The 20,659-nt window shown below is 46.9% G+C and overlaps 1 protein-coding gene across 2 annotated transcripts in view; it reads left to right on the forward strand.

Moving 5' to 3' along the window:
• CFAP44 (cilia and flagella associated protein 44) overlaps positions 1-18,963 on the forward strand; it is a 131,836-nt gene extending 112,873 nt beyond the window's left edge. For both annotated transcript variants that reach the window (XM_075592860.1, XM_075592859.1), the window contains exons 33-35: positions 15,041-15,201; positions 17,653-17,787; positions 18,007-18,963. In XM_075592860.1, the coding sequence (XP_075448975.1) occupies positions 15,041-15,201; positions 17,653-17,787; positions 18,007-18,195 (485 nt within the window). In that variant the 3' untranslated portion in view covers positions 18,196-18,963. The remainder of the gene's footprint in view (positions 1-15,040; positions 15,202-17,652; positions 17,788-18,006) is intronic.
• Positions 18,964-20,659: the final 1,696 nt, after the last annotated feature.

The raw sequence follows: 20,659 nt of genomic DNA on the forward strand, positions 1-20,659 counted from the left end.
CAGCAAGATATAAAGGCATCCAATACCTGCACGTCCTTTGCTCCCTCATACAATGGTAATTGGCGGTAATTTCAAGTGTTAGCAACCATTGTATGAGGGAGCAAAGGACGTGCAGGCATTGGATGCCTTTATATCTTGCTGCCAATTCGGGATAGGAGTTCATGGTGAACCTGGGCTGTTTACATCCACTCTGCAAACCTTGGACTCACCCTACCACCGCAAATGACCACAATAGAGATTTCTCTCCCACGAATGGTTCTGTTTAAAATCCTGTAAGTGCACATTCTTATGGGTTGCTGATTTTTTAAATAAATGTACCTTATTTTTACTCAGTTACGTGCTATGGAGCTTGCACTTTTGTTTGTTTTTTTTTCATAGATTCCAAAAGTGGTTGGCTATACCACTCCCCTTAAAGCTGCAAAGACGCTCCCTGGATCTTCTATTGGGACTATATTTCTCTCTGGATTTTTTGTTTGAGTGGAACATTCAATTTGGATTTTCCTTATTTTTTTTTTCACTATCACGTTATGGTTTGTAGATATTATTAGGTTAAATTGTGGTAATTTTAATTTATTTTAATATTTTAAATATGTTATTATAATTTATCATTTATTAGGGTTATTTCACATCCTCTTTAGCGCTACTTAATTTTTGTGTTGTCTTTGTTATATATAGATATATGTAAGTCCCCGCTCACGCGATGCTCGTGCGCGGGCACACACGCTCACTCGCGCTCGGCGCTTATGTAAACAAAAAACTAACTTTCTAGCGCGTTCAACTACCCGCAATGCCCCCCGCGCACGCTTGCGTAAATGCCAGGACACCCGGCGCTCATTCTTGGAGCGCTTTCCAAGCATGAGCACGCTCAGCGCCAGCGGGGCCGCAGCCTTAGTGAGAAGCAGGGGAGAGAAATACATGCGAGGCGGGAGAGTGAGATGGGGTGAGACAGAAGGGAGAGAAACACATGGGAAGGGGGGGGGGGGAAGAGAGGGGGCTCGTGAGGTGTGAAATGGGGGGGGGGGGCTGCTTAAAATGTTTGTTCTGGGCCCCACGATTTCTTTTGGCGGCCCTGGCACTAAGTCTCCTCAGTTCCCGTCTGCTGACTCCCTGTCAGCTCTCTCTATTTACAGGGGCTCTGCTAGTCCCCTGTCAGCAGACTGAGCGCTCTCCGCTCTCCCTCCCTCCAGGGACCCTCACAGTCTCCTGCCAACACACAGCCTTTACAAAGGCTGTCCGGTTCAGAATAACGAGGCTGGGGAGAGGGCAGTAGATATAGTCCTGTCCCAATCAAAATGCCAGCTTGTCTGGAGAGGACCTACCTTGTTCAAATTATACAGTAGTATTGTATTGTATGTCTTTATTTATATAGCGCCATTAATGTACATAGCGCTTCACAGTAGTAATACAGGGGGGTAATCGTATAAATAACAGGTCATATAAATAACAGATCATGGGAATAAGTTTTTTAGACATTAAAGTAACATTAAGGAAGAGGAGTCCCTGCCCCGAGGAGCTTACAATCTAATTGGTAGGTAGGGAGAACGTACAGAGACAGTAGGAGGGAGTTCTGGTAAGTGCGTCTGCAGGGGGCCAAGCTTTATGTATCATGTGTTCAGAAAATCCAGTGCTATTCATATGCTTCTTTAAGCAAGTGTGTCTTAAGGTGAGTCTTAAAGGTGTATAGAGAGGGTGCTAGTCGGGTACTGAGGGGAAGGGCATTCCAGAGGTGTGGGGCAGTCAGTGAGAAATGTTTACGGCGGGAGAGGGCTTTAGATACAAAGGGGGTAGAGAGAAGACATCCTTGAGAAGAACGCAAGAGTCGGGATGGTGCATAGCGAGAAATTAGGGATGAGATGTAAGGAGGGGCAGAAGAGTGTAAAGCTTTAAAAGTGAGAAGAATGGAGTGTGAGATGCGGGATTTGATCGGAAGCCAGGAGAGGGATTTCATGAGGGGAGATGCTGAGACAGATCTAGGAAAGAGTAGAGTGATTCTGGCAGCAGCATTTAGGATAGATTGCAGGGGGAGACAGGTGAGAGGCAGGAAGGCCGGACAGCAGGAGGTTACAGTAATCAAGACGGGAGAGAATGAGGGCCTGAGTCAGAGTTTTAGCAGTCGAGCAACAGAGGAAAGGGCGTATCTTTGTTATATTGCGGAGGAAAAAGAGACAAGTTTTAGAAATGTTTTGAATGTGAGGGGCGAATGTGAGAGAGGAGTCAAGTGTGACCCCTAGGCAGCATGCTTGGGCTACTGGGTGAATGATCGTAGTTCCAACAGTAATGTGGAAGGAGGTAGTAGGGCCAGGTTTGGGAGGAAGTATGAGGAGCTCTGTTTTAGCCATGTTGAGTTTAAGGCGACGGAGGGCCATCCAGGATGATATAGCAAAGAGACATTCAGAAACTTTGGTTTGTATAGCAGTTGTAACGTCGGGTGTTGAAAAGTATATTTGTGTGTCGTCAGCATAGAGGTGATATTTAAACCCAAAAGATGTTATTAGGTCACCTAGAGAGAGTGTGTACAGAGAAAAGAGAAGAGGTCCCAGGACAGAGCCCTGGGGTACCCCACAGAGAGATCAATAGAGGAGGAGGAGGTATTAGCAGAAGAGACACTGAAAGTACGATGGGAGAGGTAAGAGGAGATCCAGGATAGAGCTTTGTTCCGAATACCAAGAGAATGGAGAATATGAAGGAGAAGAGGGTAGTCCACGGTGTCAAATGCTGCAGAGAGGTCGAGTAATATGAGCAGAGTGTAATGACCTCTGTCTTTGGCAGCATGGAGGTCGTCAGTTATTTTAGTGAGGGCTGTTTCCGTGGAGTGAGCAGTGCGGAAGCCAGATTGTAGAGGGTCTAGGAGAGAATAGATGTTGAGAAAATGGAGCAAGCGAGAGAATACAAGACGTTCAAGGAGTTTAGAGGCAAAAGGCAGGAGAGAGACAGGTCGATAGTTGGAAAGACAGGTAGGGTCAAGCTTGCTGTTTTTGAGTAATAGTATGACTGTTGCATGTTTGAAGGAAGATGGAAAGGTTCCAGAGCAGAGGGAGGAGTTAAAAATGTGTATGAGCGTAGGGATTATAGTAGGAGCAAGAGGTTTTAGGAGATGGGAGGGAATGGGGTCGAGAGGGCAAGTGGTAGAGGGAGGAGAGGCGATCAACAGCAACACATCCTCCTCTGAGACCTGCACCCTGTTATTAGAATACAATTAGTATACGTATTAGGCTGAGCGGTATGGTCACTCCAATTGCTTTATGTCTGGAGAGGAACAATAGTCCTGGTCTCTGCACATGGCCCCAGGCCCAATTAATGAGATTACTGGGGTTGAAGTTGTGCCAAGAAGCCCAAAATGGCCTGCCCAAATGTGTTCTCCCTATTCTTAGCATAGTCCACAGGATGTAGACAGAGAGAGGACAATACTCACACAATCCCCGTCCACCGGTATACAATGCCCGATACAGCCCCAGGGTTTACAGCTTTCTTGCAGAGCAAGTTCCCAGAGCAGGTGGTAGACCTCTCACTGGTTGCTTAACAATGGGCCTAATCCCATCACAGTGTCCAGGTATTCAATGCAAACTCCAATTTAATTAACTCTGATGTGATTGCAGCTCCATTTGCAGGAGACAGTTAACCCCTGCAGGTATATATATATTGAACAGAGATGTACATCACTGTTTTATATAGTTTTAAGCATAAGGCTAGGTCCCCGGTGCAGCCGGCGGCTGCGGCCGCGCCTCTCATCAGCCCCTTACCTTCTTCCTGGCTGTCCCCGGTCCCTCCTCGCTTCCTGGCTCACTGCACACTGTGACGCGTCGGCCAGCAGGGGCTACAACAGGACCCGTGTGTGTTCCCGTGCGGCGACGCGTCACATGGTGCGCCAGGGAGCCAATCAGAGACGTGTGTCTCTTTGCAACGGTGAGATACATTTTTACCTTGAACACCATTTGTAATTATAAGTGAGGTTAACCTTGTACTCAATTAAATGAACCCATGTGTTTGTAATGTTGGGATTCCAATACAGCAGAAAGATATATTTGATTGTAATGTCGCCCAAGAGTTACTTGCAAGGATGTGTGACTGTTTGCAGCACGGCAGTAGCAAATGGAAACTCTCAGCCAGCCACTTTATATGTCTGAATCCCTTCCCAGTGTTGTGTAGCAGATGTACAGTATTTCCACAATGTATGTGTGTCAGAGCCGCGTGTCAGAGCGGTGTGTCAGAGCCGCGTGTCAGAGCCGCGTGTCAGAGCCGCGTGTCAGAGCCGCGTGTCAGAGCCGCGTGTCAGAGCCACGTGTCAGAGCCGTGTGTCATGCACTTTTAGTTTTTCTTTCTTTATTTAGCTTTTGTTTATGCTTTCATGGCTGTGGCATGACCCCGCCCCCCCTTCATGGCCGCGCCCACCTGACCCATTTTGGCCACGCCCCGCGCCTCAAAACAGCTCCCTACAGACCGCAGATCGCGGTGAAGTGCCGTGTACACGCCACCAGGACGGAAGGTGGGCGTGCCGGCGCGTGCAGTGGGACCTTGGCCTAACAGCTATCTACTGCTTTCACAGACTGTAAAAACATCATGTGAAGTACATTGGAATCAAACAGTACCACTACTTTCATATATTGCATAACACAAGGTACATTGAATTCCATGGGCAAAACCCCGACGCCATGGTTACCCTGATGAGAATAGGCCACCGGGCAGAACTTCCTGGGCATTTTAGGAAGCCTGGTTGTCCATTTCGTCACAGCCCTCACCAAGACAGGACATCATAACGCAGTGATCACACATCTGTAATGAAATATTGTCTTCCTGTGCTCTGTGGGCATCATCAGGTGTTCAAAATGATGTAATTATGTTTTTATATCATGACGCTGCCTGCGGCTTTCTCAAACATTTCTTCCATTCAAATTGGCTATGGGCATTATCCAAGTAGATATATTTCATATGAGTAACACCAACGCTATATCCTTATCTCAGACAATGTTTCATTTTTCATTCACATCGTTTTTTCCCTATATCTCCTACCTACTTAGGGCCAGATCCACAAACCTCTGGTGTTGACTTAACACAGCGTTAAGTTTCAGCCGTAACGGACCCTTGCATTAGTATAACGGAAGTTAGCGCTAATGATATGTAAAAGAGGTGTCCCCTATAGCAACGCATATCCACAGAGCTCCGGTATAGTGACTGCATGGATTTAACGATGCGTTACATAGTGTTACGCCGGTGCTGCCCGCAGACCAGACCCATCCCCTGAGCTGAAGGGGGAAGTGGTAATACACGCACCCGCAGCAAAGGGAGCGTGTCCGGAGTGTGGTATGAAGCATTGCCAGGCCAGGTGTAGGAAGGTAGACAATACTTGCCGGTACCGGTTGTAGAGATAGAGTGACGAATGCCTTGCCGAGGTCAGGGAGTGGAGAGCGGAGATAGGTCGTAGTCCAAGCCGTGTTCAAGGGGTTACCAGAGTGAGCGTTGTCCAAGGAGTGCCGAGATCGAGAGCCAGAGGGGGTAGTCGTACAAGCCGCGTCAGTACCTGTGAAAACACTGAGAGAATCCAGAAGTACTTCCATACAGAGACTATGTCGAGCAAAGACTGAGAGCAGAGAGGAGCTAGATAAAGCAGGAAGGTCAAATTAGGAACGGAGGCGGGACAGGAAGAGCTACAGGGAGACACTGCAGATTGGTGCAGGCATAACAGGCCAGGTGAGTCTTGTTGGTAACCTGAGTATGCTCGTGCAGTGTGCGGGGGCGGAGCCTGAGGTCCGGGGGACGGGAAGAAGAGTGTGCAGACTGAGCGTGCTCCGTAACTCGTGTACGCGCGTGAACTTAGCTAGTGGATAGTGCAGGTGTGCGTGCAGGAGGGCGTGGGCGCGCGCGGCGCTGTACAGAGGAATCGCCGAGGGGAGTGATCCCGCGACGGTGGCAGGGGCGGGGAGCCGTGCAGGCCGGTAAGGCAGGATTGTTTTGTGTGTCCAGGGGCTCCCTGTGGGGAGGGAGTGCTCTGTTTGAGGAGCGTGGAGAACGCCGATTCCTGACAGTACCCCCCTCTTCAGGAACGGCCTCAGGAAGGTCCAAGAACGGTTTCTCTGGAAACTTTTTCCTGAAGGACTTAAGAAGAGCCGGGGCATGAATGTCCTTTGAAGGAACCCAGGATCTCTCTTCAGGGCCAAAGCCCTTCCACTGCACCAAGAACTGGAGCTGACCCCTGGATAGGTGAGAATCCAAAAGAGAGTGAACTTCGTATTCCTCGTTATTTTGTACAGTAATGGGATCCGGTTTACGAGTCTGATCCGGAAAGAAGTGACTGGAGATAAATGGTTTTAAGAGGGACACATGAAAGACATTGGGAATCTTCATACTGGGTGGTAGTTGGAGCCGGAATGCCACGGGATTGATTTGTTCACAAATAGGGAAGGGACCCAGGAACTTGGGTGCCAGTTTAGGAGCTGGTACCTTGAGGTGGATATTCTTAGAGGAGAGCCATACCAAATCCCCTGGTTTGTAACTGGGCGCCGAACGACGACGACGACGATCGGCCTGTAGTTTCGACCTGCGGGAGGAGTTGAGAAGGGTAGACTGAATCCTGGACCATGCGGTTTGGAGGGAAGAAATGCGTTCATCTACGGCTGGTACTCCAGAAGGAATGTTGGGGATGGGAAGACAGGGAGGGTGGAACCCATAATTTATAAAGAAGGGCGACTCCCGGGTGGACTCGTTTTTGGCAGAATTGACGGCATACTCTGCCCAAGAGAGGAGTTGAGCCCAATCATCCTGGAAATCGGATATGAAACATCTCAGGTACTTCTCCAGGGATTGATTGATTCTCTCCGTTTGTCCATTGGACTGAGGATGATAGGCGGAAGAGAAAGAAGAAGAGATGCCCAATCTCTTCGTGAAAGCTCTCCAAAATTTGGATACGAACTGAGAACCTCTGTCAGAAACAATAGACGAAGGGATCCCATGAATCCGGACAATCTACTCTCTAAAGATATCAGCAAGGGCGGGGGAGGTGGGTAATCCTTTAAGTGGAATGAAATGGGACATCTTTGAGAACCTGTCCACGACCACCAAGATAGTGTTCATTCCTCTGGACCTGGGCAACTCCACGATGAAGTCCATCGAAATGTGGGACCTGGGGCGGTCGGGAACTGGAAGGGTAACAGAAAACCCTGAGGCTTTTGACGGAGAGTCTTGCTTTGAGCGCACGTGGGACAGGCGCGGGTAAACTCCAGAATATCTTGAGACATCCTTGGCCACCAGAAATTCCGACGAATGAGATCAGTAGTCTTCTTAAAACCTGGATGACCTGCAGATTTAGAGGAGTGACCCCAAGACAGGACCTCTGGAACAAATTTGGAAGGTACAAAGAGTTTGTTGTCAGGAACGACCAAGTCCTTGGGAATGCGTCTCTGGGAGTGCAAAATCTTGTCAAGATTCTTAAAAGAAGACGTGGCGAGAATCCTCTCATGCGGAAGGATAGTCTCCAAAGATTCCTCTGGCCTCTCTTCAGAAGAATGTATTCGGGAGAGTGCGTCTGCCTTAACGTTCTTGGTCCCGGGGATATAGGAAAGGTGAAAATCGAATCGGGGAAAAAAAAGGGCCCAACGAGCCTGTCGTGGACCAATGCGTCGAGCGTTCTCTATGTAAAGAAGGTTCTTGTGGTCCGTGAGGATAGTAAACGGCTCTTTCGACCCCTCCAGCAGGTGTCTCCACTCTTGAAGAGCCATCTTCACGGCCAGAAGTTCCCTGTTACCCACGTCATAGTTCCTCTCGGCAGACGAGAATTTCTTGGAAAAATATGCACAGGGATGTAACTTATCTTGGGGCGTGGGTCTCTGAGAAAGAACAGCACCAGCGCCGCAATCAGAAGCGTCGACCTCCAGGACGAAGGGAAGATCAATGTCGGGATGACGGAGAATAGGTGCGGATATAAAGGCTTCCTTGAGTGTCTCGGATGACCAAGCAGAAGGATCAGCTCCTTTTTTGGTGAGCACAGTAAGGGGTGCCACAATGGTGGAAAAACTCCGTATAAACTTACGATAATAATTAGCGAACCCTAAAAAACGTTGTATGGCCTTGAGAGAGTTGGGTCTTGGCCATTCAGTGACTGCTTGAAGTTTACCGGAGTCCATCATAAACCCCTCATCGGAAATGATGTACCCAAGGAACGGAGTAGAGGTCTGATGAAAGGTGCACTTCTCCAGTTTGGTGTACAAATGGTGTTCCCGGAGACGGGAAAGGACATAGGAGGTGTGGCGTATGTGGTCCTGGAGATCTTTGGAAAAAATCAGGATATCATCCAAGTATACAATAACAAAAATATTGAGTACCTTACGAAAGACGTCGTTGATGAAATCCTGGAAGACAGCGGGAGCATTACATAAGCCGAAAGGCATTACTAGATATTCGTAGTGTCCACTACGCGTGTTGAAGGCCGTCTTCCATTCATCCCCCTTCCTGATGCGCACCAGGTTATAGGCACCACGCAGATCCAACTTGGAAAAAATCTTGGCCCCCTGTAATTTATCGAACAGTTCGGTAATAAGGGGAAGGGGGTAACGATTTTTAATAGTTATCTGGTTTAAACCCCTGTAGTCGATGCAAGGCCTCAACGACCCGTCCTTTTTCTTGACGAAGAAAAACCCAGCCCCTGCTGGGGAATTGGAGTGATGAATAAAGCCTTTCTTGACATTCTCCTGGATATATTCATCCATAGCGTGAGATTCTGGTAACGACAAAGGGTAGGTCTTGGACTTGGGTAGGGAGTAACCAGGAACTAGATCGATTGGACAATCGTAAGTCCTGTGTGGCGGCAAGAGGTCTGACTGTACCTTATTGAAAACGTCCCGGAATTGATGGTAAACGGAAGGTAGAATAACTTCGGGAACAGAGGTATTGGCCAGCAGTTGATGAGTCTCGCCTGACCTCGGCCTCCAGGAAATGGGAGCAGAGGAAGTCCTGTCAATGAGAGGATTGTTAAGCTGTAGCCAAGGAAGACCAAGGGTGATGGGTATCCCAGGAGCGTGAATGGCATCGAGAACTAAGGTCTCCTTGTGCAGATGTGAAGACAGAAGCAAGGGAGCCGTCTCTAAGGAGATGTGGGCCGGGGTAAGAGGACGTCCATCGATACTGACGAGTGCGATGGGAACCTTCTTTCTCACTAGTGGTATGCGGTTTACCCTGGCGAATTCAAGATCCACGAAGTTTCCTCCAGCTCCTGAGTCAATGAAAGCAGTGGTAGAAGTCTTGAACTTATCGCCTGAAAGGAAGACTGGAAATGTAAGTTTCTTAGGGAGTTCATCTTTATGAAGGGGACGTGGAGACATTACACCCAGAGAGAGCCCCTCTGTAGTCATTGGGTGTTCCCGTTTCCCGGACACAGTGGACACTCCCGAACCAGATGTTCCATGGATCTGCAGTAGAAACACAATCCCCCGGCGTGGCGGAACTGCCGTATCGGTGTGCGGATGCGTTGTACCCCCAATTGCATTGGCTCTGGCAACTCCAGTGCAGGACGAAGAGGTGTGGTAGCACTTGGGGGAGCAGGAGTGCTGCTAAGAGTACTGGAGAACGGAACTTGAAAGTTATGGAAGCGAGTGCGCTGACGCTCTGAGCGGCGTACCTGGATGCGTTGATCCACTTGGATGGCCAAATCAATCAGGAACTCCAGTTGATCCGGCCTGGATTGGCAAGAGAGTTCGTCCTTGATGGGATCTGCCAGGCCTTGCCAGAATACGGAGACGAGAGCCTCTTGTCCCCAGTTAGTCTCGGCTGCTAGAGTCCGGAATTCCACAGCATACTGTGTCACCATCCGCCGTCCCTGAGTGATCTGGAGGAGAGAAACAGATGCCATCTCCCGACGAGTGGGGGAATCGAATACCCGTTGAAACTCGGCTTTAAATGCCGGGTAATCTTGGTTAAGGTCAGAACGTCGCTCCCAAACCGGGGAAGGCCACGCCAGGGCGCTGCCAGTGAGGAGGTTATAAATGTAGGCTACCTTCTTGCGATCAGTATTGTAGAGATGGGGGGCCATTTCAAACTGCACCTCACACTGGTTTAGGAAACCCCTACAATCTTGCGGTTCACCTGTATAAGGCTTGGGGGGAGGAATCCTTACATCTGAGCTGCTAACTGCGCTTGCGGAGTGGGGGCTTACATCTGGCGGGGTCGCGGTCTGTACCCTGTCTGAGAGTACTGCGACCTGGCGTGTAAGTGCCACAATTTGATCCGCCATGGCCTGGTTTTGCTGAAGCAGATTAGAGAGAACCTGCTGTTGTTCGGTCTGGTCTGAGTCTTGTGGGCTCGACATAATGTTACGCCGGTGCTGCCCGCAGACCAGACCCGTCCCCTGAGCTGAAGGGGGAAGTGGTAATACACACACCCGCAGCAAAGGGAGCGTGTCCGGAGTGTGGTATGAAGCGTTGCCAGGCCAGGTGTAGTAAGGTAGACAATACTTGCCGGTACCGGTTGTAGAGATAGTGATGAATGCCTTGCCGAGGTCAGGGAGTGGAGAGTGGAGATAGGTCGTAGTCCAAGCCATGTTCAAGGGGTTACCAGAGTGAGCGTTGTCCAAGGAGTTCCGAAATCGAGAGCCAGAGTGGGTAGTCGTACAAGCCATGTCAGTACCTGTGAAAACACTGAGAGAATCCAGAAGTACTTCCGTACAGAGACTATGTCGAGCAAAGACTGAGAGCAGAGAGGAGCTAGATAAAGCAGGAAGGTCCAATTAGGAACGGAGGCGGGACAGGAAGAGCTACAGGGAGACACTGCAGATTGGTGCAGGCATAACAGGCCAGGTGAGTCTTGTTGGTAACCTGAGTATGCTCGTGCAGTGTGCAGGGGCGGAGTCTGAGGTCCGGGGGATGGGAAGAAGAGTGTGCAGACTGAGCGTGCTCCGTAACTCGTGTACGCGCGTGAACCGAGCCAGTGGATGGTGCAGGTGTGCGTGCAGGAGGGCGTGGGCGCGCGGCGCTGTACAGAGAAATCGCAAAGGGGAGTGATCCCGCGACGGCGGCAGGGGCGGGGAGCCGTGGAGGCCGGTAAGGCAGGATTGTTTTGTGTGTCCAGGGGCTCCCTGCGGGGAGGGAGTGCTCTGTGTGAGGAGCGTGGAGAACGCCGATTCCTGACACATAGGTCATACCTGAAGTTAGTCCTGTCCCGACCTTGAAATCTGGAGATGGGGGGAGGAGAGAGAGACACAGATATATTTTAGTAGGGTCCCTAGTCCTATGTGTATCTCTTCAAAGAACCTGCCAGAGACACCTTTGCTTAAAATGGAGCACACATAAAATACCCGAGAGATATGCTAATCGAAGTCATTAGCTGGCAGCTCCCACTGAAATTACATTTAGCTACCCTCAATAGAGGGGGACGCTGGTATCTTTTAATTGTATTATTATATATAATAATCATTTATAGTTTGGGGGAGAGAACAGAATTAAGAAAGGGAGAGAGAATAGAGAAGATCAGGTTGTATATACAGAATATATATATGTATATATGTATATATGCGGTTACAATGGAAATAACAAGTACAGTACAAAGATGGGGTTGGCAGTAGAACTCATTAGGCAAACAGGGGCGATCGTTTGTATGTATAGACAATGAACTTGCAAGAACTCCCATCACTGAGCATTGAGAACAAGTATCCATCAGTATTATCAGCAATTCAAAAAATGTATAAAGACCGTGTAGCTTCAACTCTGCCTGGTGGGGAGTTATATGCGAGCCAGGTAACCGGCTCTTCCTTATCTTGACGTACACATCTGCATAAGACCTACATCAAATGTAAGAGAAGTTCTGGTTTTGATAGCGGAAAATAATCCTTTACTGTAGATCCTTCGAGATTGAGGCGGGTATTTTTGTTCCAATAATGGTTTATTCTTCAGAGACGGAAAGCATATTACGGACATACAGGTTCTGCATGGGGACGATCATTTCATGGTTCTGTTCTCTCTTTGTCTAAGCAAAACCTTTATACTGTTTCTCATCGCCGTTGTAGCTATACATGGCCTCTTTCTCACGATCAACCAGATTATACATAGCAATTAATATTAATAGGGCGTAAGAAAAACATTTTCGTCTTTACCTGTTATCTTTTAGACATTTATGGTAGAACAATGTCCGCCTACATTTTTGTCTCCCAGGAGTATTTGTGAGATGTCTACACTCATACTATCAATCTCTGTTCTGACAAACCTCTCTTATTCCAGACTGATTTCATTGTTCTTTGTATCTATAGGATTAACGATGTTCCTAATCTCTAAAGCCGATCTTTATTATCCTACCAATATACACCAACAAAACAATGCTGACAGACCATTCTATACTCCCCAACACAACCACACGGGATGCAGAATGAAGACTCTTGAGAAATGTCACATTGGAATTTTAAATGAAGCTACACTCCTTTCTAAATATGCCTTTGTCATATTCATTTAACTGTCTGACTCCTCTGACATACCAAACTCATGAGCTTCTGCCTTGTAGCGTCATTTGTAATTACCAAGGTTTTATACAACACACTGTAGATAAAATAGAAGCTAATAAGACAAAATGGATTCCTGAATCACGAGCCCTTTCTACAATAACGATTCCTTAAACGTGACACGGATGCTTATGAACGACAGAGGGATTTTTTGACAGCCGGCAGTGGGTACATTCCTGATGAAGAAAGTCTGATAAATAGACATTGTATACATTATAATGAAATACATTGCTAGAACTGTACAAGGGGGAAAGTGTGAAAGCCGTGCATATCCTAAATATTTGAAGCAAAAATAGCAGGACACAAATGATTCTGACAGATGAAAGGAAGTTAATACCAAATATTAACAGAACTGGACATTAAGAAGCCCTTCTATGTCCCGAGGGACAGCTACACACTTCATATAACTCTTCTATATGTTAAGACAAATAATATATATATATATATATATATATATATATATATATATATATATCCCCTCTACTTTTAGCTCTCAAACTTATGACTATTGCTAACTTAATGGGCCACACGTGGCCTACGGTCAGACGGCAGGAAGAACACAGACAGTATGGGTAATACAACTAGTTTACATATACCTTACTAACTCTGGTACCTCACGATACTCTGCCGAGGATCACTACACACACTACACAAATACAACACAACCCCCAACAACGCTGCCACTGGTGTGAATCCGTGTCAGGGGTGCATTAGCCACCCAATCCTGGGTATATTGGCTTGTGATGGGGCCGTCCCACCGCGGGAGCTCGTTGTGTACGAGCTGTTGCAGGCCGGTGCTTCGGAACCGCCGCGCTTCGGAACCGCCGCGCTTCGGAACCGCCGCGCTTCGGAACCGCCGCGCTTCGGAACCGCTGAGGGTTTCCTCCAACGGCGCTTGAACTCTCGAACACTTCTGGCACTGTAGCGCTCTGCTCCTGCTGCCACGTGCACTCTCTGCAAAACTCGACTGAACCTGATAGCGCTCAGGTCATCCAGATCTAACTCAACATAGCCCTCTGTAAAGGCTCCTCCCCCTCCTGATCCCGCCTTCCACAGCCATTATTGGCTGCTCTCATGTCCATCTCAGTCACATGTCCAGAGCACACTGGAGAGGAACCTGCCAGGGGTCAGTGAGTGTGTGTGGATCCCATCACACAGGGGCAGTGAGTGTGTGTGGATCTCATCACACAGGGGCAGTGAGTGTGTGTGGATCTCATCACACAGGGGGCAGTGAGTGTGTGTGGATCTCATCACACAGGGGCAGTGAGTGTGTGTGGATCTCATCACACAGGGGCAGTGAGTGTGTGGATCTTATCACACAGGGGGCAGTGAGTGTGTGTGGATCTCATCACACAGGGGCAGTGAGTGTGTGTGGATCTCATCACACAGGGGCAGTGAGTGTGTGTGGATCTCATCACACAGGGGCAGTGAGTGTGTGTGGATCTCATCACACAGGGGCAGTGAGTGTGTGTGGATCTCATCACACAGGGGCAATGAGTGTGTGGGAATCTCATCACACGGGCAGTGAGTGTGTGTGGATCTCATCACACAGGGGGCAGTGAGTGTGTGTGGATCTCATCACACAGGGGCAGTGAGTGTGTGTGGATCTCATCACACAGGGGGCAGTGAGTGTGTGTGGATCTTATCACACAGGGGGCAGTGAGTGTGTGTGGATCTCATCACACGGGGCAGTGAGTGTGCGTGGATCTCATCACACAGGGGCAGTGAGTGTGTGTGGATCTCATCACACAGGGGGCAGTGAGTGTGTGTGGATCTCATCACACAGGGGGCAGTGAGTGTGTGTGGATCTCATCACACGGGGCAGTGAGTGTGTGTGGATCTTATCACACAGGGGGCAGTGAGTGTGTGTGGATCTCATCACACATGGGGCAGTGAGTGTGTGTGGATCTCATCACACAGGGGGCAGTGAGTGTGTGTGGATCTCATCACACAGGGGGCAGTGAGTGTGTGTGGATCTCATCACACGGGGCAGTGAGTGTGTGTGGATCTTATCACATAGGGGATTACATATAGATACAGTATGCATGTATAATTTTTATTTGTATATAGTTCTAACAATGTACACAGCTCTTACAAAATAGACAATAAAATACGGAGCATTATAGTACAACAAGGCGACAAGGAGACACAATAATAAAAGAAATCCCTGCCCCGGAGAGTTTACAATCTATATGTTCCTGTATATCAAAGAGTGCAAAAATACTAAATGAAAATGTCCCACAGAAATAATTGACATTAAAACTCGTCCGGCCTATTAGGAAGGAACATGGATTTGGGAAGAAGTTTCTAAAAATCCTGTGATCTTCTGACTAGGCTGACCTACATTTATACAAGGGGTGCTCAACTCCAGTCCTCAAGCCCCCCCAACAGGATGGGGTAACATGGGGTTTCTCTTACGTGATAGTCAGCCAGTAGTACTTAGCTTTGCATGAGACACGCTGTAGGTTCTATTATTGCTAGTAACTGACAGAATACAAACGAATGAGGTATAATATAATCCACATGAGGTTTTGTGTGTCTGCAAATAACTATAAGAACATCTGGTCCTAGGGCTGGAGGAGAAGTGCCGCCAGCAGATGATGATGAAGTTCGGCCGTCTGGTGGACCTGGAGGCTCTGCAGACACACTCTGTGAACACCAACCTGGAGGAGCTGAAGATGAAATCTTCAGAAAAGGAGCACAGGATGGACAGGGAGATCAAAGAGTGGCAGGTAAGGATTAAACCGGGGCACTCTGAGCAGAACCGGCAACAGCGCCTGTGATGTGCAGGATGAGGATAGCAGCCTGAGGGCACCGCTTCTCCAATACTCACTAACTCGTAGGAAAGCCAGACCCCTTCCAGACAGTTAACAGGACTTTGTGGAGCTAAATGACAGATTCTTTAATTCTGTACTTTGGTCACACTGATTTGTGTAAAACACAATTTCATAAAGATAATCTGTGTAACCACAAAATGAAGCATGTTTATTTTCAGAGGAGGATCTCGAACTGCTGCTGTCCGCATTGTGCTCCTCCAACCCCCGTAGACGTACCGTCCGATTCCAGGCTCCCTTAATGTTGTCATGTTTGTACTTTGTCGCTTTACTGCTGAATGAGTTCACAGGCTTCTGCATCTCTTTATAAAGTTATTTTTCTGTCCTGCTCACTTGCATTGTTCCATGCTCCGGCTACAGCCTGTTTTCTGTCTGTGCTTGAATGCATGAGTTGTGACATCTGCCTTTTATCTCCTTGAGTCTTGTTGCCCTGACATTGTTCATGAAGAACAAATATGAGGCACTCGAGAAGAGAGAATAGAGGGAGCCTGACGCAGTTATATTAGTCGTCACGTAGCCAATGAGGCAGACACAATGACAGTGATGAACGGTGCACAACTGCTACCTCCAATCCATGAGTACAACAAAGCACATAATAAGAGATGTAAAAATATTCTATATTTAGTCACCAATATGACAAAGTCCTCTATAAAAATGCACCATTAGAGAGATACAAAAAAAGAAGGTCGCCTCAGGGATAGGGTGACCTGGTGTCCCGGTTTAGCAGGGACAGTCTCGTTTGTTAGGCCTCTGTCCCGAATTTTTGAGCCACTGTCCTCGTTTTCTATCGGCACTTTCCGTCCGCTTGTGTTCATGCGCAATCGGCACTTGCCAGCCGCGCATGCGTGACTGGCAAGCTGCAATCGCGCATGCGCACTAGCTGTCGTCAAGTGCGGATCGCGTATGTTCATAAGCGACCGGCAAGCACTCATTGCGCATGCTTAGTCGGTGCTCAGCATTCGCACATGCACAGTCCGCGCTTGCGACTGCGCATGTGCGACATTTGTCCTGGTTTTTGCCAGAACAAATATGGTCACCCTGCCCAGGGATGAACCCACAACTTAAAGGGAGAGTGATTATTACATAGTTACATAGTTACATAGTAGATGAGGTTGAAAAAAGACGTAGGTCCATCAAGTTCAACCTATGCTAAATTTAGACAACAGATACTTTATCCTATATCCGTACTTACTTATTGATCCAGAGGAAGGCAAACAAAAAACCCCATTAAGGGGAAAAATTAATTCCTTCCTGACTCCAAGAATTGGCAATCGGATTAATCCCTGGATCAACATCCTTCCCATGTTTACTTATTTGGTATATCCCTGTATACCTTTCCCATCTAAAAAGATGTCCAACCTTTTTTTGAACAAATCTATTGTATCTGCCATCACAGTCTCCATGGATAATGAAGTCCACATTTTGACTGCCCTTACTGTAAAGAACCCTTTCCTTTGTTGCTGGTGAAATTTCCTTTCCTCCAACCTTAGGGGATGGCCCCGAGTCCTTAGTACTGCCCGTGGGATGAATAGTTCTTTTGAAAGCTCCTTGTATTGTCCCCATTTTTCCCTGCAAAAACATCATCCCATTGCATTACTACTAGATTAGACCTCAGTTTATTAAAATCTGCCTTTCTAAAGTTTAAGGTCTTTGTTGAACCCAAGTAATCTGTTTTTTGATAATTTATTTCAAACGAGACCATGTTATGATCACTGTTACCCAAATGTTCCAGGACTTGAATATTTGTTATTACTTCTACATTGTTTGATATGACCAAATCCAGAACTGCCCCTCTCCTTGTTGGTTCCTCAATAATTTGGGTCATATAATTGTCTTTAAGCACCCCCAAAAACCTGTTTCCTTTTGTTGTAACGCTAATCTCATTGCCCCAGTCTATGTCTGGATAATTAAAATCCCCCATTATGCAAACATGACCCAGTTTTGATGCCTTCTCCATTGGCAAAAGTATTTTAGCTTCCTCAATCTCACAGATATTTGGTGGTTTATAGCATATTCCCACAAACATTTTCTTTATACTTTTATCCACAAAGTCTCTACATTTTCATCATTCCCTTCATAAACATCATCCCTTATAATAGGTTTTGGATTTGGTTTAACATATAAACATACTCCACCTCCCCTTCTATTTGTTTGATCCTTCCGAAAAAGGGAATAACCCTCTAAATTAACTGTCCAGTCATGAGTTTCATCCCACCATGTTTCAGTGACAAACAATCGCCCAGGAGGTAGTATATATATTCTAATACTAAGAATAGTTACACAATAGTATTAAGTGTATCACACTTCACGGTTTCCTTTACACTGCTGCTGACCTTCTAATCCCAAAAGGCCAAGGTCGTGGAGCTGAAGATGCACCTGATGGAAGTGACCAGGGAGCAGACAAGGAAGCTGGAGAGTATGAACGAGCTCCTTACTGCAAAGATGGCTCTCGAAGCAAAACTCGATGCTCGGCAAACCAGCGTGGTACGTTTGTCTTCAAAGCTCTTTGATGGGGCTACTTTAGTATAGTCTCCTGACCATCCGGCTGCATCAAGCAGTGCAGAGCAGAAACAGGTTCATCTCCATTTGGTAAAACTGCGCAACTGTGCTAAAAAAAAAGTACTACCCCAGAGCAATTGATGAATTAATCTCTTCACATCTTTTACTCTCTCTCTCTCTCTGCTCCCTGTCTCTGCAAATCAGGGTGAAGAATTCCAGGGGCCACGGAAATCCGAAATGAAGGAGATGCAGAAGTTGATCGAGTTGGTTGAAATCCAGGCAGATGAGATTGACCACCTGAAGGAAGAAATTTCCCTCTTAAGCAAGAAAGGAGGGAGCATCCTCCCCCCAGCTCACCCACCTATGCCCCAGAGCACTGCGACTGTAGTTTGAGCCCAAATCTTACTTGCCCCCTACAACATATTCCTACTCCTCCTTTCCAACAATGTCTCCATGCCTTTCTCTCGTTCCTAGTTAGTCTTTCTTTGCAGGGATCATTAGTTATAAACCGAAGAAATAGTCTAGAGTATCCAATGAAAAAATCCCATCTGGGGCTAAAGTCTCCATCAATACCTCTACACGTTTAATACACCATCGAGAGTTGGGCTACCAATAGTTTGTATCTCAGGGTAGCCCCACTGGTGTGTTATCTCAGTGTAGCCCCACTGGTGTGTTATCTCAGTGTAGCCCCACTGCTTTATCAGCCAGTAACAACCCAACCCCTGCTGGGCATGCAGAAAAGTTTCCTCGCATCCGTGAAGGAGGCTACAAGTTCTCTACGATCATCCCATCCCACGATGTGTACCATTGCTTTTAGTGTTCGTTCGGCAGGTACCAGCAAAATCAAGATGCGCATAGGAAACATTGGTGCTGTCCCACATGGCAATAAATAACCCCACCCACGCACGAATGAATGGATACATTTATTTAAAACGTCTGTTTCTCCATTATTGTTTTTCTCTTTCTCCCAATCATTCCCTAAAGACCTTGATCAGTTTCCTTGATCAGCACCCGGTTGCACGATGTGTGTAGACATATACAGTGGGCAGTGTTCCTGTATACGGGGTTTCTATTTAAATCTGAACAAAGCAAATGTCAAATCTATTTTTTCAAAAATTCAAAGAAACGTTTTTCTCTCCGGTATTAAATTATTTCAAGAAACGATGTTTGGTGTTTCCATGCGTAGGAATTTAAGATGACCTGCAAATACCACAGATTTGCAAAGGTCAACACCGTTAATGTTAAGTCTTGTTTTCTCTTGTAAAGAGTAGTGCATTAACGGCCATTAGTCCTAATTATGTTCAAAAGAGGCGTTACCCTAACAGATGCAGAAGAGTCTAATAAGAGATTAGCATAACCATTTTCTTATATACCTCTGAAAACACTAATCTATGCAACATAAGGAGAGATACCTGTGAACATACATGGGAAATAAGCCCATTGGAACGAGGAAAGCATATTCAATGTATTTCAATTTGCCTATTTCACAGGTATCTCTCCTCATGTTGTATAGGTGAGTGTTTTGGAAGGTATATAAGTCAATGGGTATGCGACAAAATGAGTCCCTCTCTGTCTCTCAATGGTATGGTACAATAACATGACGGTAAGCCTATGCTAGTGAGACGCACTCTGCTGTTATGTTTACAAATAATTCGCTTTAAGGATCCACATTAACCCCTAGGAAAATGAACGTTAGTTGCTGTTTTTGGTAATGTCACGCTCAAAGCCTTTACAGATCATCTGTCTCTACGCTGGGTAGCACCTTTAAGTGAAGTCTTAATGAAGCCTGCCATGCTTCCCGGAGGTCAGCAGATGGAGCCCAGGCCCTTCTGTACCTGGTATAAGGAACCAGTCTGTAGTGTAAAGAAATGACCAGGGCGCCCCTAGGGAGCGGAATACCTCACATGGAAAATATTAGAATATTTTCCACTTATGCGTTTCATTTCTGCAACAAGACATTTCAGCACCTCAAACCCAACTGAATTTGGGGAGGCATTCTTGCAGCGGTTGGTTTAAGAGCCCTGGAGTTCTTCTTTTAGTGGTTTTTGTTTTCACTCTAAATAATAGATTTTTTTTAACACTGTAAATAGATTTTTTTTTTCTTCTAAGTCCCTAACTTAGAGAGCTTGGAATGTAATTTACAGTACATGGGCTGCAACGTGCTGGCTCTGGGATTTGAACTAGGTTAACTCTTTTGAAAATAGATACATATATATTTTGTGGGGGCTCAGGGGTTCCCAAAAAGAGCTTACTGGGGTTTTGTGTTTTGTTAACTCTTTTGAAAGCCAGTGATCCATTATATTTGTCTTTTTTATTCTGATCACATGACATACCTCTGCAATTCTCCAGTAAGTTTTAATTTTGGAAAACATATTGAAGCCAACTTTTGGATCACACTGGACATATTTCTCCCTAAAATAGATCCCGGGTGAATGAATGTCTACAACACGTAGGGTTGCCAGGTGTCCAATATTGAACAGGACTGTCCTGTATTTGGACACTATGTCCAGTAAAAAATGAGAGGTAATACTGGACGTGTATGTGTCCGGTATTACCTCTCTGGTCATAGTGATCTGACCGGTTTTTGATACCGCGGGATTTCCCCAGCGGGGCTGCTGCTAGGGGGCTGGGCAGCTTCCTCCATCCTGATTGGCTGCTACTGGGTGATGCAAGGAGAGGAGGAAATAGCATGGAGCGGAGAGAGGTGTGTGTGTGTGTGTGTGTGTGTGTGTGTCTTGAGCGTGTCGCACTTTTCATCATGGTGTCCAGTATTTTTGGAGAAGTCACCTGGCAACCCTAGTCCACAGTTTATTGCTGTGTATGAAGGGAGAGGTGCAGAGTAGTGATACTGTGTCTG

Source organism: Ascaphus truei, chromosome 3 (assembly GCF_040206685.1).
Source record: "Ascaphus truei isolate aAscTru1 chromosome 3, aAscTru1.hap1, whole genome shotgun sequence".
Taxonomy (NCBI): Eukaryota; Metazoa; Chordata; class Amphibia; order Anura; family Ascaphidae; genus Ascaphus; species Ascaphus truei.